Below are 27,345 nucleotides of genomic sequence, written 5' to 3' on the forward strand. Positions count from 1 at the left end.
CCAGTACCATACTGTCTTGATAACTGTGGCTTTGTAATAGAGCCTGAAGTCAGGTAGGTTGATTCCTCCAGTTCCATTCTTCTTTCTCAAGATAGCTTTGGCTATTCGAGGTTTTTTGTATTTCCATACAAATTGTGAAATTATTTGTTCTAGCTCTGTGAAGAATACCGTTGGTAGCTTGATAGGGATTGCATTGAATCTATAAATTGCTTTGGGTAGTATACTCATTTTCACTATATTGATTCTTTCAATCCATGAACATGATATATTTCTCCATCTATTAGTGTCCTCTTTGATTTCTTTCACCAGTGTTTTATAGTTTTCTATATATAGGTCTTTGGTTTCTTTAGGTAGATATATTCCTAAGTATTTTATTCTTTCCGTTGCAATGGTGAATGGAATTGTTTCCTTAATTTCTCTTTCTGTTTTCTCATTATTAGTGTATAGGAATGCAAGGGATTTCTGTGTGTTGATTTTATATCCTGCAACTTTACTATAATCATTGATTAGTTCTAGTAACTTTCTGGTGGAGTCTTTAGGGTTTTCTATGTAGAGGATCATGTCATCTGCAAATAGTGAGTTTTACTTCCTCTTTTCCAATTTGGATTCCTTTTATTTCTTTTTCTGCTCTGATTGCTGTGGCCAAAACTTCCAAAACTATGTTGAATAGTAATGGTGAAAGTGGGCACCCTTGTCTTGTTCCTGACTTTAGAGGAAATGCTTTCAATTTTTCACCATTGAGGATAATGTTCGCTGTGGGTTTGTCATATATAGCTTTTATTATGTTGAGGTATGTTCCTTCTATTTCTGCTTTCTGGAGAGTTATTATCATAAATGGATGTTGAATTTTGTCAAAGGCTTTCTCTGCATCAATTGACATAATCATATGGTTTTTATTTTTCAATTTGTTAATGTGGTGTATTACATTGATTGATTTGTGGATATTGAAGAATCCCTGCATCCCTGGGATAAAGCCCACTTGGTCATGGTGTATGATCTTTTTAATGTGTTGTTGGATTCTGATTGCTAGAATTTTGTTAAGGATTTTTGCATCTATGTTCATCAGTGATATTGGCCTGTAGTTTTCTTTTTTTGTGGGATCTTTGTCAGGTTTCGGTATTAGGGTGATGGTGGCCTCATAGAATGAGTTTGGAAGTTTACCTTCCTCTGCAATTTTCTGGAAGAGTTTGAGCAGGATAGGTGTTAGCTCTTCTCTAAATTTTTGGTAGAATTCAGCTGTGAAGCCGTCTGGACCTGGGCTTTTGTTTGCTGGAAGATTTTTGATTACAGTTTCAATTTCCGTGCTTGTCATGGGTCTGTTAAGATTTTCTATTTCTTCCTGGTCAAGTTTTGGAAAGTTGTACTTTTCTAAGAATTTGTCCATTTCTTCCACGTTGTCCATTTTATTGGCATATAATTGTTGATAGTAGTCTCTTATGATCCTTTGTATTTCTGTGTTGTCTGTTGTGATCTCTCCATTTTCATTTCTAATTTTATTGATTTGATTTTTCTCCCTTTGTTTCTTGATGAGTCTGGCTAATGGTTTGTCAATTTTATTTATCCTTTCAAAGAACCAGCTTTTGGCTTTGTTGATTTTTGCTATGGTCTCTTTTGTTTCTTTTGCATTTATTTCTGCCCTAATTTTTAAGATTTCTTTCCTTCTACTAACCCTGGGGTTCTTCAATTCTTCCTTTTCTAGTTGCTTTAGGTGTAGGGTTAGGTTATTTATTTGGCTTTTTTCTTGTTTCTTGAGGTATGCCTGTATTGCTATGAACTTTCCCCTTAGGACTGCTTTCAAAGTGTCCCACAGGTTTTGAGTTGTTGTGTGTTCATTTTCATTTGTTTCTATGCAAATTTTGATTTTTTTTTATTTCTTCTGTGATTTGTTGGTTATCCAGCAGCATGTTGTTTAGCCTCCATATGTTGGAATTTTTAATAGTTTTTCTCCTGTAATTGAGATCTAATCTTACTGCATTGTGGTCAGAAAAGATGCTTGGAATGATTTCTATTTTTTTGAATTTACCAAGGCTAGATTTATGGCCCAGGATGTGATCTATCCTGGAGAAGGTTCCATGTGCGCTTGAGAAAAAGGTGAAATTCATTGTTTTGGGATGAAATGTCCTATAGATATCAATTAGGTATAACTGGTCTATTGTATCGTTTAACGTTTGTGTTTCCTTGTTAATTTTCTGTTTAGTTGATCTATCCATAGGTGTGAGTGGGGTATTAAAGTCTCCCACTATTATTGTGTTATTGTTAATTTCTCCTTTCACACTTGTTAGCATTTTTCTTACATATTGCGGTGCTCCCGTGTTGGGTGCATATATATTTATAATTGTTATATTTTCTTCTTGGATTGATCCTTTGATCATTATGTAGTGACCATCTTTGTCTCTTTTCACAGCCTTTGTTTTAAAGTCTATTTTATCTGATATAAGTATTGCTACTCCTGCTTTCTTTTGGTCCCTGTTTGCATGGAAAATCTTTTTACAGCCCTTCACTTTCAGTCTGTATGTGTCCCCTGTTTTGAGGTGGGTCTCTTGTAGACAACACATGTAGGGGTCTTATTTTTGTATCCATTCAGCCAGTCTTTGTCTTTTGGTTGGGGCATTCAACCCATTTACGTTTAAGGTAATTACTGATAAGTATGATCCCATTGCCATTTACTTTATTGTTTTGGGTTCGAATTTATACACCGTTTTTGTGTTTCCTGTCTAGAGAATATCCTTTAGTATTTGTTGGAGAGCTGGTTTGGTGGTGCTGAATTCTCTAAGCTTTTTCTTGTCTGAGAAGCTTTTGATTTCTCCTTCATATTTGAATGAGATCCTTGCTGGGTACAATAATATGAGCTGTAGGTTATTTTCTTTCATCATTTTAAGTATGTCTTGCCATTCCCTCCTGGCTTGAAGAGTTTCTATTGAAAGATCAGCTGTTATCCTTATGGGAATTCCCTTGTGTGTTATTTGTTGTTTTTCCCTTGCTGCTTTTAATATTTGTTCTTTGTGTTTGATCTTTGTTAATTTGATTAATATGTGTCTTGGGGTGCTTCGCCTTGGGTTTATCCTGTTTGGAACTCTCTGGGTTTCTTGGACTTGGGTGATTATCTCCTTCCCCATTTTAGGGAAGTTTTCAACTATTATCTCCTCAAGTATTTTCTCATGGTCTTTCTTTTTGTCTTCTTCTTCTGGGACTCCTATGATTCGAATGTTGTAGCATTTAATATTGTCCTGGAGGTCTCTGAGATTGTCCTCATTTCTTTTAATTCATTTTTCTTTTATCCTCTCTGATTCATTTATTTATACCATTCTATCTTCTAATTCACTAATCCTATCTTCTGCCTCTGTTATTCTACTATTTGTTGCCGCCAGAGTGTTTTTAATTTCATTTATTGCATTGTTCATTTTATACTGACTCTCTTTTATTTCTTCTAGGTCCTTGTTAAGCCTTTCTTGCATCTTCTCAATCTTTGTCTCCAAGCTATTTATCTGTGATTCCATTTTGATTTCAAGATTTTGGATCAATTTCACTATCATTATTCGGAATTCTTTATCAGGTAGATTCCCTATCTCTTCCTCTTTTGTTTGGTTTGGTGGGCATTTATCCTGTTCCTTTATCTGCTGGGTATTCCTCTCTCTCTTCATCTTGTTTAAATTGCTGAGTTTGGGGTGTCCTTTCTGTATTCTGGCAGTTTGTGGAGTTCTCTTTATTGTGGCGTTTCCTCGCTCTGTGTGGGTTTGTACAGGTGGCTTGTCAAGGTTTCTTGGTTAGGGAAGCTTGTGTCGGTGTTCTGGTGAGTGGAGCTGTATTTCTTCTCTCTGGAGTGCAATGAAATGTCCAGTAATGAGTTATGGGATGTCTATGGTTTTGGGGTGACTTTGGGCTGCCTGTATCTTGGAGCTCAGGGCTGTGTTCCTTGCTGCTGGAGAATTTGCTTGGCATGTCTTGCCCTGAAACTTGTTTCACCCAGAGAGGTTTACAGTGTTATATGGAGAAGAGAAGAGTGAGGAGGGAGTAAGAGGTGACCCGAATGAGATGAGGTGGAATCAATAGAGGAGAGAGTGGGCTATTCAGTAATCTCTTCCTTATGTGCACTCCACAACTGGACCACTCAGAGTTGTTCACAGAGTTATACAGAGAAGAGAAGAAGGAGGAAGGTGGCAGAGGTGGCCAGGAGGATAAATGAGGGGAATGAAAAGGAGGGAGACAGATCCAGCCAGTAATCAGTTCCCTAAGTGTTCTCCACCGTCTGGAACACACAGAAATTCACAGAGTTGGGTAGAGTAGAGAGGGGTTAGGGAGGAGACACAGGCGACCTGGTGGAGAAAAAGGAGAGTCCAAAGGGAGAGAAAGCAGTTAAGCCAGTAATCTCACTTCCTAGTGAAAAATGGGTACTGAAGATTGAGTTCTTAAAGGTACAAAATTGGTAACAAATACATAAAAGCAAAAATTAAAAATCTAGAGTAGAGTTTGGAATTTCAAAAATACGATGTTAAAGAAAAGAAGGAAAAGAAAGCGAGAAAAAAACGAACAAACAAAAACAAACAAGGTCGTGAAAGTTATAAAGAAAATATAGGTACAAAATTTATAACTAATACCAAAAAGCAAAAGTTAAAAATCTAGAGTAGAGTTTGGAATTTAAAAAATACAATGTTAAAAAAAGAAGAAGAAAAAGAAAGAGAGAGAGAGAGAGAAAAAAAAAACAAACAAGAACAAACAAAGTCGCATAAATTATAAAAAAAAATACAGGTACAAAATTGATAACAAATACCAAAAAGCATAAATTAAAAATCTAGAGTAGAGTTTGGGATTTCAGATATACAATGTTATTTAAAAGAAGAAGAGAAAGAAATAGAGAAAAAGAAAAAGAAAAAAGAAAAAAGGGTCACAGAAATTATATATAAAAAAAAACTATAGGTACAAAATTGATAACAAATACTAAAAAGCTAAAATTAAAAATCTAGAGTAGAGTTTGGAATTTCAAAAATACAATGTTAAAGAAAAGAAGGGAAAAAACAGGTCAAAAAATTATATAAAAAAATATATATGAAGTTTGCTTTAAAAAAAATAGGGTCTTCTCTTTTTTTTGCAAAGTAATCGGTTATAAAAGTGGAAATTAAAGAAATAATAGAGGACTTAAAATTTTTTTTAATTAAAAAAAAAAAAGAAAGAAAGAATGATCGTACAAATAGTAAAAATATATCTAGGACTTTCTCCGGTTTTGTTGTGAGTATTGTGGGTTCAGTTCATTTTTGGCTAATTCCTTGGTCCGACTTATATTTCTCAAGATCTATAGGCCCCTTCCTATGTAGATAGTAGTAACCACAGCGTTTTAATATATTGCCTGTAGCTTCCAAGGCGGTTCCCTCTGTTATAGTTTCTTCTGTTTGCTGGTCTCTTCAGTGTCTGGTTTCCGCCCTGACACAAAGGGGACGGTGGAGGACACTTTTTTTTTTTTTAGGCTCACTTGTTCAGTCGCGCTGAGGGGAGGTAGGGAGGGATGCTGCAAACAAATAACACTGTCGTGTGCTCAGAGTGCCTCAGCCACACTGGGTCTGCCCCCGCTTCACCACGCATGTGGCCTCTCTGCCCACGCTCCTCAGGCTCTAGGTTGCTCCACCGGGAACCATCCGCGGCCAGCCCTGGGCTGCCTGTACTTCCCAGGTCCAAGCCGCTCAGGTTCAGGCATTCGGGTAGTCCCCAGAGGCGCAGACTCTCAGTTGGGCCTGCGTTTTGTGCCCTTCCCAGATCCGAGCAGCTCAGGTGATGAGATGTTTTGCGCACGCGATTGCTGCGACTTATCGCCTCCCCTCCTCTCGGTTATCTAGTTGTGCACCGGCACACCTTCTCAGGCAGATGTTGACTGTCCAGACCCCCAAGAAGTTTTAGTTAGCAAAGAAGCCTGCTTACAGTTTTATAGATAATGTCTCTCTGGGGCTGCAATTGTCCCCTTCTGGCTCTGGCTGCCTATCACCGGAGGGGGATGGTCTGCCGCCGGCTATCTCTGTTCAGTCCTTTGTTCTGTGCACAGGCCTGGCAGTGTCATAGGTTAGGGCTGGCTTTTCGCGTGGTAGATATCCCACAGTCTGGTTTGCTAGCCCAAATTATTTCACTCAGATAGCGCTCCGGGTATTCAGGCCAGATTCTTGCGATGCAGCCCGCGCCGTGCCTGCCTGCCCAGCCCCCGCTTGCTAATGGCAGATGCAGGCGTCTGCGCTGCTTCTCCGCTGGGGGAGTTACCGTAGGGCTGGCAATGTGCGGGTTTTAATTATTTATTTTTCCTCCCTGTAATGTTGCCCTCTGTGCTTCCAAGGCTCGGCACAGATTCGGCAGTGAGAAGGTTTCCTGGTGTTTGGAAACTTCTCTCTTTTTAAGACTCCCTTCCCAGGACGGAACTCTGTCCCTCCCTCTTTTGTCCCTTTTTTTGTCTTTTATATTTTTTCCTACCTCCTTTCGAAGACTTGGGTTGCTTTTCTGGGTGCCTGATGTCCTCTGCCGGCTCTCAGAAGTTGTTTTGTGGAATTTACTCGGCGTTTAAATGTTCTTTTGATGAATTTGTGGGGGAGAAAGTGTTCTCCCCGTCCTACTCCTCCGCCATCTTAGCTCCTCCCCCTCAGGACTAAATATTTTAAAGGTACAAAATAAGATACCTAACTGTTTGGTAAAATATGCTTGCCCACCTACCTCAAGTACATGGTCAAAATGACAGAGTCAAAAATATCAGAAGAAACCATAGATTTCTTTTCATATGATTGAAAGTTGGCAAATATCAAAGATAGATAAATTTAATTATATTGCACATGTTTGAGTGTGGGCAATGTTTATATGAGTAACCAAAAAAAGAGGAAGTAATTCAAAAGCTGAAAAAAAAATCTGGCTGACAATCTTGAGCTCAATTAACTCTGTTTTATCCCCAGGGAGAATCTTGTAAATATTGAAATAAACTATAGTGACTTAAACTATAAGATAACCCAGCAGCAAAAAGCAGTGAGTGTCTCTGAGTTACTTGGTAAGTATTATCTAGCTGTTCCTCATTTTTTAAAATATATCTATTTTAATTGAAGGCTAATTACTTTAAATTTTGTGGTGGTTTTTGACACACATTGACCTGAATCAGCCATGGGTGTGCATGTGTCGCCCCATCCTGAACCCCCAACCCCCTTCCCTCCCCATCCCATCCCTCTGGGTTGTCCCAGTGCACCGGCTTTGAGTGCCCTATTTCATGCATCGAACTTGCACTGGTCATCTGTTTCACATATGGTAATATGCATGCTTCAGTGCTATTCTCTCAAATCATCCCACCCTCACCTTCTCCCACAGAGTCCAAAAGTCTATTCTTTATATCTGTACCTCTTTTGTTGTCTTGCATATAGGGTCGTCGTCGCCATCTTTCTAAATTCCATATATATGTGTTAATATACTGTATTGGTGTTTTCCTTTCTGACTGACTTCACTCTGTATAATCAGCTCCAGTTTCATCTACCTTATTAGAACTGACTCAAATGCATTCTTTTTAATAACTGAGTAATATTCCATTGTGTATATGCACCACAGCTTTCTTATCCATCCATCTGCTGATGGACATCTGGAGAAGGAAACAGCAACCCACTCCAGTATTCATGCCTGGAAAATCCCATGGATCGAGGAGCCTGGTGGGCTACAATCCATGGGGTCGCAAAGAGTCGGACACAACTGAGCGACTTCTGTGTGTGTGTGTGTGTGTGTGTGTGTGTGTGTGAGATGGACATCTAGGTTGCTTCCATGTCCTAGCTATTGTAAACAGTGCTGCAATGAACACTGGGGTACACGTGTCTCTTTCAATTCTGGTTTCCTTGGTGTGTGTGCCCAGTAATGGGGTTGCTGCATCATATGGCAGTTCTATTTCCAGTTTTTTAAGGAATCTCCACACTGTTCTCCATAGTGGCTGTACTAGTTTGCATTCCCACCAACAGGGTAAGAGGGTTCCCTTTTCTCCACACCCTCTCCAGCATTTATTGTTTGTAGACTTTTTGATGGCAGCCATTCTGACCAGCATGAGATGGTACCTCATTGTGGTTTTGATTTGTATTTCTCTGATAATGAGTGATGTTGAGCATCTTCTCATGTTTGTTAGCCATCTGCATGTCTTCTTTGTAGAAATGTCTGTTCCTCAATTTTTAAAAAGATTTCTATTAGTTTATTTTCCTTTCATATTTAAGGTTTAGCTTATCAATGGAGAAAAATAATCCATGGTGCTTGTCATTCACTTGTCATGTAAATCTGACACCTTTCCAGTCCCTGGACATGTCTCCAGCAAATGCAGCGGGGTGCTCACAAATAAGGCAGGGCTCATGGACTTCCCAGGTGGCGCAGTGGTAAAGAATCGCCTGCCAATGTAGGAGACTCAAGAGACATGAGTTCCATCCCTGGGTTCGAAAGATCCCCTGGAGAAGGAAATGGCAACCCATTCCAATATTCTTGCCTGGAAAACTCTGTGCACAACAGAGGAACCTGGCGGGCTACAGTCCATGGGGTCGCAAAGAATTAGCCATGACTGGGCACAGTACAGTGCACAGCACGTGGTCTCATGGTCACTCGGCATCTTCCTTCACTCAGATGTATCTAACCCCATGTCAGCGTCACTGACCTCTGCAACAAATTCCACCCAGACTGGGCTGCAAAGAACCCGAAAAAGTAAAATCTGCATTTAAGGTACAACCACCACCTGTTCATACTCCTCCATCATTCCATCCTTGGCAAACTTAACCGCTGAATTCCAGATCTCACTGTCTCTCAGAGGAGGTTGTGGAACAGACAGAACAGGAATCAGAGTCAGGCTAAGTGACCATGGTCAAACCCTGGTGGCTGAGCCAATCTCCTCAACACAATGCAGAATCCTCAATGTTCTTGGATGGGCTTCCCTGGTAGCTCAGCTGGTAAAGAATCCACCTACAATGTGGGAGACCTGGGTTTGATTCCTGTGTTGGGAAGATCCCCTGGAGAAGTAAATGGCTATCTACTCAGTATTCTGGCCTGGAGAATTCCATCGACTGTATAGTCTATGGGGTCACATAGAGTCGGATAGGACTGAGCAACTTTCACTTTCATACTCAATCCATCACCAGGCCTTACAAAAATAACATTGTCCTAAGAATGGCTCAGGGCAAGGAGGAAAAGATTAGTAATGTAATCTATTTACAAAGGCAGTGCTTGAGGAGTCAGATTCACAGAGACAAAAAATAGGGTGGTGAGTGCAAGGGACTGGGGAAGGGGGCAGTGAAGAGTCAGTATTTAATGAGGACAGAGTTTCTGCTGGGAAAGATGAGAAAGTTCTGGAGACAGAGGCTGGTGATGATTCTATGACAGTGGAAACATACTTAATGCCACAGAATTGTACATTTTTTTTTCTTTAACCAAAGTTATAACTTGCTATTCCATTTAACTTTTTTTTTAATTTGTACATTTTAATTGTACATTTAATTGTACATTTAAAACTGACTAACACGGCTAATTCTATACTATATACATTTTATCACCAAAAAAAAGCACAAACAATAAAGACTTATAGATGCTGAAAAACTTGTTAAAAAGAAGGCAGTATTGTGTTCATACATCTTAGTTCAATGAAATACGGCGAATGCTTACAAAGAAATTGTTTGGACACTTGAGGTAATAAACTACTTGGAAATCTGTTTCTGGAAAGTATCATTAACAAGTAAGGCTGTCCTGGTGTCCAATTTCTGTTCTCCATTCTGTTCTCCACTTAGAAATGAATGTGTGATTGTCTAGGATGTTTTATGAATTTGCTGAGATTTAATACCCTCCAAAGTCCTTGAGTTGTATTTTTGGAAATAGAATTTATGTTTTCTTTTGCTCCCTTTTTTGAGACAATTATGTGAATGTTACTCTAAGGTATTATTTATTGCTACTGCATTATTTATGCTAAACTTAATACCATTAGCTCATATTCATATATCAGCTATTATTAACTTTTTAGCTTCAAATAATTTAAAATCTAGTAAAGTTTAGTTTGCTTTTTATGGAATAAGCATGATTTATTCACTTTCTTTATTGGTTTTATTACAGCAGATGTTGGTGGTCAGCTGGGCCTATTTTGTGGGGCCAGTGTGATTACAATTATAGAAATTATTGAGTATATATTCACCAATTTCTACTGGATATGCATTTTGTTCTTGTTGAAGATCCCTGAAATGGCCCAGGGAGCTCCTGCACCTCAGAATCACCTGGGGAATAAAGACAGCATCGAGGTATGCTGATGTCCACTTAGGACAAAAGCATTTGTTCTTCTCTTCATGATACCTTCAGATTTACTCATGGCTTATTCACTGCTTTGTAACTTTATGTTATAGTCCTGGAGATATCTTTTTATACATACTTCATCTCTGTCTGTGTCTTTAATTACACATACATATTGATTTATATATTAAAAAAAGAAACAGGCACTGTCTTGGGTTTTTTTCCACCATGGAATTAATTGATTAATCCCCAGCACCCAGAACAGTAGAGATTATATAGTAGGCATTTCAAAAATACTTCTTAATGATTGAAAGCTTGTGCAATAGAAAAGACACTCTATGATTAACTACATAAGTTAGACATGGTAGATACTCTATATTTGAGGAGACAAGATACTTCTTTATTCAGGAAACAGTGCATGTAATTTGTGCTTTATAAAATTTCTGAGAGATTTTATTTTGGGGAAAGGTCAACATGATTTCTTTTCTTTTGTCTGGAAAGTCCTATTATACAACTGACTTCTGGACAGTATCTATGTCTATTTCCTGTACAGGTGGATACTTAAAATAAATCTGTTTGAAAGTAAATTTGTAGTATATTGGGAGAACACAGTGTTTATCTCTAATATCTATGTATACTTCTTTAATTTCGGGAGGAAATTCAAGATTTGCTGTTCTGTCATCATCCCTAAGGCAGTTAGTCTACTCTTCTCTTTGTGACTCTGTTATTAAATGCACCATCTAAATAGCATGTGTCAGGGGTTGGGGGGCATCCCTGGAGGTCCAGTGGTAAAGAATCTACCTGCCACAGGGTTTGATCCCTGGTCCAGGAAATTCCCACATACTGTGTAGCAACTAAGCTGGTGCACCACAACAATTGAGCCTGTGCTCCAGAGCCCGGGAGTTGCAACTACTGAGTCCTAGAACCACGACTACTAAAGCCCGCACACCCTAGAGCCCATACTCTGCAGCAAAAGAAGCTACCGCAATGAGAAGCCTGCCCAATGCAACTAGAGAGTAACCCCTGTTTGCCACAACTAGAGAAAAGCCTGAGCAGCAGCGAAGATCCAGCACAGCCAAAAGTAACTAACTAAATTAAAATTTTCAAAAATAAATAAATAAACAGCACATGGTTATAGGGCAGATGAGAGTTGGACCATGTGGCTGAAAGGTACCATCACCCATCTGGGAATCTGTTTTCTTCATTTCTTTGCTTAAATAATCAAGGGCAAATAGTCAGAGAGTAAATGCAATGGAATGAAGAAGAAAATGAAATGGAGAAGAGTCCTTGAGATGAGTATTCATTTATGAGTGTTACTTCTTTGGGGATTGATGAAGGTAGCCACATAGAGATATTTTGCTTTGAAAGTCAAAATTGCAACTCTACCCCTTGCCCAAAAAAAAAAAAAAAAAAAAGGACTAGTCCTTCTGAAGCATTTTAAATATTGTGGAAACAAGCAAACCCATATTTGTGACATGACAGCCAGTAATGGGTCACCCTCAAGTGATACAACACTGAAGAGAGTGATGGTGGATGTGGATAAAGGTTTGAGTCCCTAATACAAACCTCCTCTTAAGAAGGGATGAAGCCATAAAGAAAGCTGAAGCTGCAGAAGGCAATATCCTAAAGCTGAAAGGACAGTTTGGAGGATGCAGTGCTGCTGCAGTGGAAGGCATTAGGGTAAACAAGAAATTGTGGGTTGGGGAGCAAGAAAGAAAAAGCCCTCTAATGATACATTTATCACATAAGATAGAGGGCTTTGCCACTAGAGGCTTATCACTTAAATAAGTCAGTTTCACCTTTTGCTCCATTTTTATTTGAGAACCTCTAGAATTGCCCGATTTCCATCCACAGTGACTACTGTAACTTTAATTAAAGCAAGAATCTTTTTGGAAGTATCAGAAAATGGATATATGCAGATTAGAGTCTTTGGTAGAAATTTAATATCAAATCTCAGCATAAAATACTGAAAATTTAGGATTGTCAGTCACCAGATGCAGCAACTACTTAGAATTCTTTCAGGAGTCAATTGTTGATGTATTACCAGGTTTTATTGAAGATATATCCTGCCACTGAGACATCTAAGTCCCCTCATAACTGCAATATCAGAAGGACTTTCCAATAAAGACAGAGCAACTCAGCAGAGTCACTCATGCAATGGAAATTGTACCCAGGGAGCCCATTTGATGGCGACTCTGGAGCACATGGAGGGAAGGGAAGAAGAACATTGTATCCAAAACCAGTTTGTAGCTGTGCATTTAAAGCCAGTATGGAGGTTCCTTAAAAAACTAAAAATAGAACCCAGCATACACATTGCATATGATTTAGCAATCCCATTCCTGGGCATATACACAGAGAAAACCACAATTCAGATACATGCACCCCAATGTTCACTGCAGCACCATTTACAATAGCCAGGACATGGAAGCAACTTAACGGTCCATCAACAGAGGAGTGGATAAAGAAGCTACATATATACAATGGAATAGTACTCAACCATAAAAAGAACAAAATTGTGCTATTTGTAGAGACGTGAATGGATATATATATGACTGTTATACAGAGTTAGATAAGTCATAAAGAGAAAAACAATTATTGCACATATATGAAATGTAAAAATGGTATAGATGATGTTATTTGCAAAACAGAAATAGAGACACAGTCATAGAGAACAAACATATGGACACCAAGACGGGTAAGGGGATAGAATGGGATGAACTGGGAGATTGGGACTGACATATACACACTACTGATACTGTGTATAAAACTAATTTCCGGGAACTGTTCTCAGTGCTCTGTCATGACCTAAATGGGAAGGAAATCCAAAAAAGAGGAGGTATATGTATATGTATAGCTGATTCACTTTGCTGTGCAGTAGAAACTAGCACAACATTATAAATCAACTATTCGCCAACAAAAATTAATTTAAAAATGAAAATTAAAAAATGAACATGGTGTATAAAAATGATGCACAGAACTTATATTCTGAAACTCAACAAGTAAATATTACAAGTAAAAAATAAAGCCAGTAAACAAAATCTCCTCAGTGGCCAGCTCCTATTGCTCTATGCCCTAAACGTTACAATCCCCTCTCTGCTATCTCAAAGCAGCTGCCTGAGGTACTGATGGAAAATTCTTAACTGAAAGTCCGTTTGGAAACCAGCCTCCCTTCAGACTTAGAGGGTGACACTTTGGTTGCAGAAGGTAAAAGTGAGTCCACACACTGGGAAAACAGAAGGCTCACTGGGGAGCCTGACCCTCGGGATTCCCACTCCAGAACAATACTTGGATATTTATAGATATGTGTGGCCAGTCAAATGGGCCCACAATAATTGGAAGATCAGGAATTTCTCTCAATGAGGAAGGTGATTTTGGAAATCTCTGTCAGAATTCTGAAGGAGAATCAGAGCAGCTTATGAGATGCCCGCCTGGAAAACCCCATGGCTGCCTCAGAGGGAATGTGGGATGTGAAGGCTGAGGCTTGCTTGTTCTGACCCTGGAGCTGGTTAATTGGCAAATGAATGTAAATGAGCACAGAGATGTCCCAGCTACGTAATAATAGGTAGGAAGATGGTGTATTCCTTTCCCATGTGGTCAGGCACAGTCCAGAAGACTGAGAGGAAAGGAACTGCTTTCAAAGGCTTTGGGTAAGATGCTTAAGGACAAACACTAGCAGGTAGATTGTTAAAATCCTTACCAGTAACCCTGGTGGCTTCAAAGTGGTTCTGACAGGAATAGGCATGATTTCTACCGTGGGCTGTATTACCCTTTGACTGGAACCAGTCTCATCATTAAGGGTTTGATGCAACAGGTTGTGCTTCTGTTTGATTCTACCCACTACATTTCATGGACCAAAGTGACACATCACTGCTGTCAGTGCACCAAAACAGTGAGAAGCTTAATGCTGTCTGGTCTTAGGATATTTCCTACCACCTTCAAACTGGACTTAAAACACTTTTACTCAAAGATGCAGAGACTGTGATATAGTCTTGAAGAACTGAGCTGACACTATGAGGGACAGTGGAGGAGAAGCATCTCTGAGAAGGTTTCTTTCCAAAGAGTTCAGGGATGAGAATGAAGGCTGAAGATGCTACGATCACACACTGACTTCTCATCTCAAAATACTTTCCTTATTTTCCTGGATCTAGTCACTGCGCATCAAGGGTTGCACTCGTGTGTCCTGAAGGAGGGGAGCATCACTGTGCAAACAACTGACACCACAATGTCAATTCCTCTGAAAGTATAAATATCCCTAGGAGAACAGAGAAACGCACACTGTGTGGCTCGCCTAGGACTGACCAGAGTGCTGGCCCCCTGCTCCTGGCCACAGCGGTCCCAGAGCCTTTGCCTTTGGAAGGTGCTCCTTAGGACTGGACAAAGGGAACATTCCAGAAAGGAGATTTCTGCTACTTGCCTGAAAAACCAAGTCTGAGTTAAGACATGTCAACAACGGAAGAGGGACTGGGGAGATGGGAAAGGAGCTTGTGAATACAAATAACATCAGGAAGGATGGTGTCATACTTTCCCTGAGAGAGGGCTTGAATGAAAGAATTAATGTTTTTAATTCTCTCAGGAGCAGCAGTAGTTCATGATCCATGCGGAAAAGACCCCTGGATTTGTTTTTCCTCTAAGATGGAAAAGTGACCTTAAGCCTATTTATAAAGTTAACCCAAAAAACTACTTGAGTTCATAGCAGAAGAGGTATCATCAGCACTCCTTGATGACCTGCCTGAACGAAGAGCAGGTTGAAATCATCACCGGGTTTTATTTTTCAAGTCATGCTTATCACGCAGATGCTTTTACACAGCCGTAAGTCACCGATGAGTCATCCAAAGAATCTTCAGAAATAATTGCACATAGAAGCTGAATGTTTAAACTCACAGTCTCTGGGGGCTACTATTCATGTACATGCATAAAATATAACAAGTAGAAGTGTTACCACTGGCTTAGATAATGTTGATCTCAACATCCTAAGAGAGTAGGTACGTGGGAAATAGGACTTGGTGTGTTGAGCCAAGTGGTCCTGGCATTACTGGAGGATGCCTGAGAGGATTATGTGTAGACATGATACACTATTCATATCTCTAAACCAGTGGAGCATTGTACTTGCCAACCATGCTGGGAAAGGGCTTATATCTTTCATTAATGTCTTGATTACAATAAAACCTATTGTGTTAAAAGTGCAACAGTGTAAAAAGAAATAAGCCACCAAGCCATAAAAAAGACATAGCAGATCCTTAAACGCACATTGCTAAGTGAAAGAAACAAATCTGAAAAGACAACATATTGTATGGTTCCAACTATATGGCATTCTGGAAAAAGACAAAAATGTAAGAAGAAAAATCAGTGGTTTACAGGACTCAGGGAAGGAAAGGAAGTAACACCCAGAAGATTTTTAGGGCAGTGAAAATATTCTGCATGATACTGTAGTGGTGGACACATTAGACATTTGTCAAAATTTACAGAATGTTAAAAAAATAAAAGAGTGATCTCTCAAGTAAACTATGGATGTGCATTAATAATAATATACCAACATAGGGATATCATATGTAACATATGTACATATTAATGCAAAACATCAATAATAGAGTAAACCAGAGGTGGTGGAGTAATGGGTGTATGTGAATTCCCTACTTTCCACTCAATTTTTCTGTCAACCTAAAACTGCTCAAAAAAATAAAGTGTATTAATTATTTTTTCAAAGTGCAGTGGTGAGGGATGATGGAGACTCTGAATAGAGGGATGCATTTGTAGCATGACTATACACAGACTACAGTGTGACAATAATTTTCTGGCCAGAGCACTCTGAATTACCAAAGAACTTTCCCCACAGTACATGGAATGAGTCAGAAGGCAGAATGTCAGTGTGTCAAAATGATACCTGGAATCCTGTGTCACTGAAAATCTGTTTCTTAAAGATTAAAGTATGGAATGATCCCCCAGTCCAGATGGACCTGAAATTTAGTGACCACTGGCCTCCAGTAACTCCTTTGTTCATTGGAAGTGCATTTTGTATAAAAAGAGATCTTTGTGGGAAAGTTTGAGACATAACATTGTAATATTAACTGAGTTGTAATTTAGTCACTAAGTGGTGTCTGACTCTTGGACACCGTGGACACCACTTGGAATCCATAGACAAGCCTCCTCTGCCCATGGGATTTCCCTGGCAAGGATACTGGAGTGAGTCTCCATTGCCTTCTTCAGGGGATCTTCCAGACCCAGGGATCAAACCAGAGTCTCCTGAAGTGGCAGGCAGATTCTTTACCTGCTAAGCCACCCTGGAAGCCCTTCTGTTAACTGAGATGTGTTATATAAAGTATATTTGAAGCTCTCCACAGCAGCTATATGTCATAATAAAAGATTTATGATCTACTTGTAAACCTTAAAATAAATGAAACTTAAGTAAACTATAATCTCAGGATAAAGGTAAGTTTTCAGGAATTAACCTAAAACTCCCCACCAATGTCAGAGCTCATGAGATTAATTGGCCAGAGAAAGAAGTAAATTTAAGTTTGGGAGAGTAACCATATGCAGTTGAATTCCTCTATAAAAGCTATTGGAAGGTGCAAAAAATAATGGATTAAGGAAGGAAATGAATAATCCAAGTGGTTAAGGAATATAAAAAAATTGTGAGACCTGTGGTCATCATCAGCATGTTTTGAAAGCGAATCGCTACACTTCACTGGAAGCTGCAGGTCCTGACAGTCATCAGTGTTTTAGTTAGTCTGCTTCTATGGGTTGACTATTATAGAAATTACTATAGCAAGAATGACAAGCAATGCCTGGGGGATGCGTAGCAATGAGATGGAAGTGAGAATAAAGGATTGGTTCTGTGGCCTCTCCCCCAGCCTCAAGGATTAATTACCTTGAAAATTCAAGGGATTTATGGGAGTCAACTTGGCTCAGAGCCAAGTGTTATGGACATTAAATGGAAGCAGCCTTGTTCAGGCTGCAGAGCCAAGAAAGCAGAGCAGGCCTTTGACCTTTTTTCTGACCTGCCTGGACACTGTCCTGACTGTGTGCCTGATAGCGAGTACACCAATCATTACCAGTAAGATGAATGACAATATAGATAAGATAGGGAGTGGGTCTTGGAATTCTTGAGCCTCTGGAGGAGGCCTGGACAACCAAGCTTGGGTCTTAACAAAATCCTACGACAAGTAAGATAAAAGAAACAGCATTGTAAAAAATATTAATGTGAAATCAGAGCTGCAATTTGCTTGCAAACTGATGATGATATCCATTTGTGGCCTGGGATTCTAAGTGGGAACCCCCCAAATTACAATTTTGAAGTCCCACCAGTGAGGTGGATGCTCTCCCTGGGACCTTTTCTCAATGGGGACTCCAGATTGCTGTTATGCCGGGAAGTCCCAGCGCTGTTTAAATCTGGATGTTAGCTGACCCCAATTAGGTGATGTTTGTGCTGTTATTCCCTTCTACTGTTTCTGTTTCTCTTTTCTTTTAATGATTGTATATTGAAAACAAGTTAGGTAATTCTCTATTAAATATTGAAATTACTTATTTGTATATATGTATATACACTTATATATACTTATTTGTATATATGAGTGGTTTCTTTTGTTAATGAATCCTTTGAACCTAAAACAAAATTTAAAACTTCCAGCAAAATACCAAGATAACTGAAAATTAGGCCAAGCACTGTGGGTCATGGGAAACACATGCACCTGCATTGTTGGGGGTGTTTATTGAGCTGCCCTGGAGCTAAGAGCTGGTCACAAACCCTGAGAACTCCCATGATCAGCAAGGAATAAAAGCTGGAGAAGCCCCAGAACTGGAGGCCACCACTGCCTTACGTGACAGCACATGTCCTGAGAGCAGAGTGTCTGGGGAACATTGGTAACAATTCCTGGCTATCATGAAGACTCTTTAATGCTGTGAGCATGACCACTGTTAAAAATTCAATACAAAATGGGGATTTCCCTGGTGGTCCAGTGGTTAATACTTCATCTTCCAATGAAGGGGTGGGGATTGGCTCCTTGGTCAGAGACCTAAGATCCCACATGCCTCACAGCCAAAAAACTAAAACATAAAACAGAAGCAATATTGCAACAAATTCAATAAAGACTTTAAGAAAATGACCCAGAGGGATGGTAGGGGGAGGGAGGAGGGATGAGGGTTCAGGATGGGGAACCCATGTATACCTGTGGTGGATTCATGTTGATATATGGCAAAACCAATACAATATTGTAAACTTAAAAAATAAAATAAAATAATAAAAAAATTAAAAAAAGAAAAATGGAAAAAAAAAAGATCTACATTTTTTAAAACCTTAAAAAAAATTCTATACAAATTTGAGAATTCCCAGAGCAGACAAAACTGTTAAAGCCACTTAAGCAAAATGGAATGTAGCTCATCTCACAAGTGAAAATGAAACCAGGTTATTTCTTGTAAAGCTCCAGGTTATTTCTTGTAAAGCTCCCGGTTCTCGAGCTGTTCTTTGCCCACTAAACTGTTACTAAGTACTGTTTATTGACTGGAGGTTTTGATTTTGCTGTGTCTGAATTTCCGACAATGCTCAGTTTCCGCTGAGTGTGTGTTCCACCTCTAATCACAACATCCTGTTTGTTCTCCTTGGACATTTCGTCTCCTTTCTCATTTTCTCTCATGTCTCTGTCGTAACTGAAGCCTTTAGTGCCAAACCCAGACAATCAAATACTCTTCTGGAATTCCATACCTCCTCTCAACAATTTACTATATGACAACATGTCATAGTCTGACCCCTCCTCTCACCTCAAATGGTTTTACTGTTTGCAACTTCCCATCATCCTTTGCAAGATGTCCATCTTACATAGTCAGCATATAGCATATTTCTTTTTTAATTCTTTCTGGTCCTTTTAATCAAGGACAGCTCTTTCTTTGTCACATAAAGTTTCCATGGTGATTTGTTCCTCAATAACTCTCCTCATTCTCTCCTCTTTTACAGCAATATTCTTTTTTCATGGGAATTCTGCAATCTTTCCCACTCTTCAGTGTTACACCTTCTCTATTTAGCTTCTCCCAGACTCTTCAATCTCTACTTCATTCCTGTTTGTCTAAATATGGTAAGACACGTAATCAGCACACATTTTAAAATTACTTTAATGTATAATAAATCAGTAGTTAAATAAGATCATTGAATATATAGAAATTAACATAGAAAGCAATTTATATGCAAGTGACACTTTAGTGATTATTAAATATAATAAAAAACTGAAAAATTTATGAAAATAAGATAAACAGCCATTTTTATTTAACTAATAACAAATTTGCTTAATATCACATTTTGCCTTATTCTCTTCAGGTTTTACATGTATTGAATCATGTTAAAGCCTGCTTTCTTATTTTACACGTTTACTATGTGTCCATGTCAACATATGAAGATCTAGTTTATTTACTGCACAAAATTACCAATAAATATATCATAATTTATTTATTTTCCCCCAACTAACTCATGTTCACATAACTTCAGTATTTTACCTATAGCAAAGATATTGCAATGAATCTCTGTACATCCCTTTTGGTTATTTTTAAATTTAATTTTTTTTTTTATTTTATAGCTGATTTACAATGTTGTGTTAGTTTTGGTTGCACAGCAAAGTGATCATTTGTACATATACATATATCTAGGTTATGATACTAGAAGTGAAATTTCTGGGATTTTCTGAAACATACGTCTCCACCTTGAATGTCTCCTGTCAAATTTCTGTCTGATGTTGCTGTAACAATTCACACAGGCAGCAGCAGCAAGAGAATTCAGAGTTCCATTTATGCTGTATTTATCATCAAATTATAATGTGAGCCTTAGCAAGAATAAAAATGAACTCATTGGAATGTCTATTTTCAAAATCAGAACAAAGTATGAGGAATAGCAGGAATACAAGTCATATAAAAAGGGACTTAAATCTACAAATCCTATTAGAGATGGACCTAGAGATTGTCGTAATGAAGTAAGTCAGACAGAAAAAGACAAACATCACATGACATCCCTTATATATGGAATCTAAAAATATGGTACAAATGAACTTATCCATAAAACAGAAATAGAGTCACAGATGTAGAAAGCAAAATTATGGTTACCAAAGGTGAAAAGAGAGGGGTAAACTGGGAGACTGGGACTGACATATGCACACTGCTATACATAAACTAGCAAGAGAGTTCCAGAAAAACATCTATTTCTGCTTTATTGACTATGCCAAAGCCTTTGACTGTGTGGATCACAATAAACTCTGGAAAATTCTGAAAGAGATGGGAATACCAGACCACCTGACCTGCCTCCTGAGAAACCTATATGCAGGTCAGGAAGCAACAGTTAGAACTGGACATGGAACAACAGACTGGTTCCAAATAGGAAAAGGAGTACGTCAAGCCTGTACATTGTCACCATGCTTATTTAATGTATATGCAGAATACATCATGAGAAACGCTGGACTGGAAGAAGCACAAGCTGGAATCAAGATTGCTGGGAGAAATATCAATAACATCAGATATGCAGATGACACCACCCTTATGGCAGAAAGTGAAGAGGAACTAAAAAGCCTCTTGATGAAAGTGAAAGAGGAGAATAAAAAAGTTGGCTTAAAGCTCAACATTCAGAAAACAAAGATCATGGCATCTGGTCTTCATGGGATAGATGGGGAAACAGTGGAAACAGTGTCAGACTTTATTTGGGGGGGCTCCAAAATCACTGCAGATGGTGATTGCAGCCATGAAATTAAAAGATGCTTACTCCTTGGAAGGAAAGTTATGACCAACCTAGACAGCATATTCAAAAGCAGAGACATTACTTTGCCAACAAAGGTCCGTCTAGTCAAGGCTATGGTTTTCCTGTGGTCATGTATGGATGTGAGAGTTGGACTGTGAAGAAGGCTGAGCACCGAAGAATTGATGCTTTTGTACTGTGGTGTTGGAGAAGACTCTTGAGAGTCCCTTGGACTGCAAGGAGATCCAACCAGTCCATCCTAAAGGAGATCAGTCCGGGGTGTTCTTTGGAAGGAATGATGCTAAAGCTGAAACTCCACTACTTTGGCCACCTCATGCAAAGAGTTGACTCATTGGAAAAGACTCTGATGCAGGGAGGGATTGGGGGCAGGAGGAGAAGGGGACGACAGAGGATGAGATGGCTGGATGGCATCACTGACTCGATGGACGTGAGTCTGAGTGAACTCCAGGAGTTGGTGATGGACAGGGAGGCCTGGTGTGCTGCGATTCATGGGGTCGCAAAGAGTCAGACATGACCGAGAGACTGAAGTGAAACTGAACTGAAGAAACCACAGTATTTGTTTTCACTGTTGTTTGGTTGCTAAGTTGTGTCTGACTCTTTTGTGGTCCCATGGACTGTATCCTGCCAGGCTTCTCTGTCCAGGGGATTTCCCATGCAAGCATACTGGAGTGCATTGCCATTTCCTTCTCCAAGGGTTCTCCCTGACCTAGAGATCGAACCCACATCTCCTGCATTGCAGGCAGATTCTTTATCACTCAGCCACCTGGAAAGCCCCAAATCACAGTAAACCATCAATTAAATGTGACTTCTACAGTGACTAATCAAATATTCTGAATAAATGAATTCATCTTTCTAAAGCGCTGGCAAAGTTTTTGTCTCTATTAAGAGCAAGTCATTATCACCTTGGAGCTATTCCCCTTATCCTCTTGAGGCCAAAGGGAGCTTTCTTACAGAAAAATGCTTTATATTATTTTTGGTTTGAGAGGGAGGGAGAGAGGGAGAAGAAGGAGAGAGAGAGAAGGAAGGGGGAATGGAGTGAGGGAAGAAAAAAGAAAGAAAGAAAGAAGGGAGTAAAAAGGGAAAGGAAAAGAGGTACCTACCCCTATGACACAGGGACCGCATAATTCTAATCTCAGGCTTGATTCTTTTAAAGATATCTACAGCACTCATTTTAAAATACGATTTAGAGAAGGAAAGGGTTTCCCTGGTAGCTCAGCTGGCAAAGAATCCACCTGCAATGCAGGAGACCCTGGTTCAGATTCCTGGGCTGGGAAGATCCACTACAGAAGGGATAGGATACCCACTCCAGTATTCTTAAGCCTACCTGCTAGCTCAGCTGGTGAAGAATCTGCCTGCAATGTGGAAGATCTAGGTTCTATCCCTGGGTTGGGAAGATCCCCTGGAGAAGGAAAAGGCTACCCACTCCAGTGTTCTGGCCTGGATAATTCAATGGGGTTGCAGAGAGTCGAACACGACTGAGTGACTTTCACTTTCAGAGAAGGAAAGGGCACACAGTTGCATGCACACTGGGGATATGTGGTTTTCTAAGCATGATTTAGACAACTGTGAAAGAAAGCAATCTCTGTGAACTGTGCATTCCAGAGACAAAAACTGCACATAAAATACTTCTGCTACACAGATCTATGACTCTACAAGTTCAGCTGTGTCATAATGTCTGAGGACAAAGAAGAGAAATCCACCTCAGGATACTATGCTGAACCAAAACCAACATCACATGAGGAAATGAAAATTAGAGGGAAGTACTGTGGGAATTAACAGAGTCCTAATATCCCTGTTGCACAGTGTACTCCAAAGTACCCATAAAAACAAACATCCTATCCATAAACAGGTCAAAGAATACAAATATGCCCTTCCCCAAGGAAGAGACACATAAGAATGCCAGGAAATAATGTATATACTAAAACACACTACATAATAATGAGATAGAATTCAGGGCCATAAGATTTAATGAACATAAAGACACTAACAGCACTTTGTCAAAGTGTCCAGCACTTTGTCATGGACAGGAAAATAAACACTCTCCTAATCACAATAAACTGTGGAAAATTCTGAAAGAGATGGGAATACCAGACCACCTGACCTGCCTCTTGAGAAATTTGTATGCAGGTCAGGAAGCAACAGTTAGAACTGGACATGGAACAACAGACTGGTTCCAAATAGGAAAAGGAGTACGTCAAGGCTGTATATTATCACCCTGTTTATTTAACTTATATGCAGAGTACATCATGAGAAATGCTGGGCTGGAGGAAGCACAAGCTGGAATCAAAGTTGCTGGGAGAAATATCAATAACCTCAGATATGCAGATGACACCACCCTTATGGCAGAAAGTGAAGAGGAACTAAAAAGCCTCTTGATGAAAGTGAAAGAGGAGAGTGAAAAAGTGGGCTTAAAGCTCAACATTCAGAAAATGAAGATCATGGCATCCGGTCCCATCGCTTCATGGGAAATAGATGGGAAACAGTGGAAACAGTGTCAGACTTTATTTTTAGGGGCTCCAAAATCACTGCAGATGGTGACTGCAGCCATGAAATTAAAAGACGCTTACTCCTTGGAAGGAAAGTTATGACCAACCTAGATAGCATATTCAAAAGCAGAGACATTACTTTGCCAACAAAGGTCCGTCTAGTCAAGGCTATGGTTTTTCCTGTGGTCATGTATGGATGTGAGAGTTGGACTGTGAAGAAGGCTGAGCGCCGAAGAATTGATGCTTTTGAACTGTGGTGTTGGAGAAGACTCTTGAGAGTCCCTTGGACTGCAAGGAGAACCAACCAGTCCATTCTGAAGGAGATCAGCCCTGGGATTTCTTTGGAGGGAATGATGCTAAAGCTGAAACTCCAATACTTTGGCCACCTCATGCGAAGAGTTGACTCATTGGAAAAGACTCTGATGCAGGGAGGGATTGGGGGCGGGAGGAGAAGGGGACGACAGAGGATGCGATGGCTGGATGGCATCACTGACTCGATGGACATGAGTCTGAGTGAACTCCGGGAGTTGGTGATGGACAGGGAGGCCTGGTGTGCTGCGATTCATGGGGTCACGAAGAGTCGGACACAACTGAGTGACTGAACTGACTGACTGAAAGCACTCTCTGTCTGATGAGTAACTTTGAATACATTAGAAAACATTATTTATTATCAAGAAATTGTTCTTCTTGACTGTATGCTCTGAAAATAATAAGAAATGAGCACAAAAAGTTACGAGGCTCACTAAGACATTATTTGTTTGTAATGGCTACAAATGGAAATAAACTTATTTAAAATTTTGTTAAATTGAATTGATGATATATCTCTATTTTTTAAAGATAAGGGAAAGTTCTCAAAGATTTAAATAGTGTATATAATATTTGGGGCTTCCCTGGTGGAAGCAGTAAGAATTCTTTAAAGTGGTAAAGAATCCACCTGCCAGTGCAGGAGATGCAGGAGGCTTGGGTTTGATCCCTACATCAGGAAGATCCCCTGGAGAAAGAAATGGCAACCGACTCCTGTATTCTTGCTGGGAAATCCATGGACAGAGGAACCTGGCAGGCTACAGTCCATGGAATCAAAAAGAATCAGACATGCTTAGCAGCTAAACAACAATACAATATTCAAATTTTGTTAAAGAATATATGAAATTCTATTATACAATGGCTTAGTGAGAAGACAAATTTGGGTATCTGTTAAGCATATAGAATATGGAAAACAGAACATAGGAACTCAACATCTGATAATTTTAGCCAACAAGCTAGAGAAGTCTCTCGAACAAATATACAGTATGTTAGACACAGCATTGTGTAATATTTGATACAACAATATATAACAATAAAAGGGAAATACAGTATAAATACATATATAGCATTTCCCTGAGCATATTTTGAGAAAAATGAAATTTCTTTTATGCTAAGTAGAGTATAACACAGTGAGTTATTTTTATGTACTCCAACTACTTTTACAGTGAAGCAAAATTCCTAGCCAAAAATATGGAATAGCTTAGCTTTGGGTACCTACTAGTTAATTTGATTTCATTTTAGATCTATTACTAAGACTCACCAGATTTTTCACTTTCATCCCCAAGTATCTGCTTAATTCATAATTATTTCTGTTGGAATTACTTCATAACAAACAGCTGTCCTCTCTCCCTCATTTATTTATTCAATCGTTTATTTAAATCAGCATGAATTCAGAAAGATTTTTTTCAATCCTTTGGGTTACAACCTGATATTATCATTATTTATGTTATTGCTGAAATAAAATTCATCATAAGAAACACTGAAGAAGTCAGGTCCTCTTTTATTTGGAGATTGATTAGATTTTCCATTTCAGTGTCATGGAGGTATTTGCTTTTAGTCACCAACATTATAACAAGTAGAAGAATGGGAATGGATTGTATCTGTATACAGGAGAAATACAGACCTAACTTTAGTATGGGAAACCAGGAAAATGTCTTCTATATTTTTTGAGAGACCTTGTTCAAAGCTTTAGAAATGAGAAGCAAAAAAGTTTCCCTAGTAGCAGTCCCCACCAATAATGAGAAAACACTAATGATGGAGAAAGGTGCAGGAGTCCAACGTGCCCATCACCTGGAGGACTTCCTCTGTGTCCCTGAAAGGCTGCACTCTGCACTCTGAGCAGGTGCCTTCATGAAGCATGAAGCTAATGATGCCATTTCTCTACTCCCACAGCTCACCACAGCTCACTCTTGGAACTAGTCAATCTCACAACCTGAAAGCTCCAGAGCAATCTGGTTTTCAGGCAGAGAGGGGGCCCATCACTAGTAGGACATTTCTCCTGGTGCACATCATATGGGTTCTCTTATTCTATCCTGTGATTGCTACCTTGTGCCCCTTCTCTAGACCTATTTGGTCCCTTGCCTGTGCCACAGGCCTCCAAATCCTGTTCTGCAGTGCTCATCATCAGATTTGGGGCCAAAATCACCTGTCACACCTCACACTTCTTGTCCATCTGTCCAACTAGAACTTCATTACCTGACCAGTAATCATCTAACTCTAAGACACACTCTGAAAACTCATCACTTGCCGGCTTCTCTGCTCACCTGTAATCTGGAATATGTCAGAGGACACTGGTTGGAAGCTCAGGCTCTGTGTCTGCTTAGAGTGTGTAATTACTGGCTCTTCTCTCACTATTTTCTGACCTCAGGTGAGGAACTCAAACTTTATGTGCCCTTGTTTCCTTCTAAATAAAATGGAGGCAATAACAAGGATATTTACTTAATGAGTTGCTACAAGGATTCAACACATGCAAAATGTTCCAAACAGTGCTGGGGACAAGGGTGCTCTGTAGTGATTGTAGTATTGCCCCGATTGCCACCTGGTGGTGTAAGCTTTGTTGTGAGCTTCAAGGACAGCAGGAGTTACGATCACTCCCATCTCAGCTTGTGCCTATCTTCTAAATTCAATTAGTGGTTATAATATGGACAACATTTCAAGAAATGCCATTTTAAAAATGAGTTTGTAACTTTTATTATAGTGTTGACACTATTTTTAAAAGAACTCCTTTTAAAAAGGCTTTACATGTTAGGAAATGCAAAGAGCTGTATTTAAAGAGTTTCTCAACCTCAAAAACTCATACACCAAGGGCAACGTTTTGACAAAAATCCCAGAGAAGGGCTTGTGTCAGTGTGATAGAGACATTTACTCCCACTAAAGTCTGAAGAGTCCCTATGGTTCTGGGACAATTTGCTGAGCACAAGCAAAGTAAAAACTGTTCATGTACATACGTGTGCAAAACATCTATTAGCTGTCTTTTGCATGATTCATTTTTAGTTAATACTCAGGTAATATTCTTGTCACTGCAAAAATAGCAGTTTTGGGGAGTTTGAGGTCGTCAGGGAAAGAACAATCTTTAACAGGAATACAAATGAACAGGAGAAATGGAGTGTGGGTGGTTCCCAAGTGATGAACTCAATCTTTATAAAGAGGCTTAGATTTGTCAAAAGATAATAGGTGCTGCTTTGTGCCTCATAATTGCTTCTTATGCAAAAATTTCAAAAGAATGATCATGTGAAAATGAAAGGTCCTTTATCATCCCAAAACATTAAGTTACTAAATGTTAGTAACTTACAAAAAGGTCCAATTTCTTATTGCTTAAATATTTTCCTAAAAATCTCTCAGATAAAACTAATTTTTCTCATTTTATGTGGAATCTTAAAAATGATACAAATGAATCTATCTATGAAACAGAAACAAAATCAAGGACATAGAGAACGGACTGATGGTTGCCAAAAGGGAGGGATATGGGGGAAGGATGGATTGAGAGTTTGGAGTTAGCAGATGCAAGCCATTATATATAGAATGAATAAGCGAGGTCCTACTGTATAACACAGTTCAGTTCAGTCAATCAATCATGTCTGACTCTTTGTGACTCCATGGACT

At 39.3% G+C, this 27,345-nt stretch overlaps 1 protein-coding gene across 1 annotated transcript in view; it reads left to right on the forward strand.

Annotated features, from left to right (window-relative positions):
• Positions 1-10,253, forward strand: part of ASIC5 (acid sensing ion channel subunit family member 5) — a 54,469-nt gene extending 44,216 nt beyond the window's left edge. Inside the window, exons 9-10 of the mRNA XM_070769216.1 lie at positions 6,915-7,006; positions 10,063-10,253. Of these exons, the coding sequence (XP_070625317.1) occupies positions 6,915-7,006; positions 10,063-10,253 (283 nt within the window). The remainder of the gene's footprint in view (positions 1-6,914; positions 7,007-10,062) is intronic.
• Positions 10,254-27,345: the final 17,092 nt, after the last annotated feature.

This window comes from Bos indicus, chromosome 17 (assembly GCF_029378745.1).
Source record: "Bos indicus isolate NIAB-ARS_2022 breed Sahiwal x Tharparkar chromosome 17, NIAB-ARS_B.indTharparkar_mat_pri_1.0, whole genome shotgun sequence".
NCBI classification, from domain to species: domain Eukaryota; kingdom Metazoa; phylum Chordata; class Mammalia; order Artiodactyla; family Bovidae; genus Bos; species Bos indicus.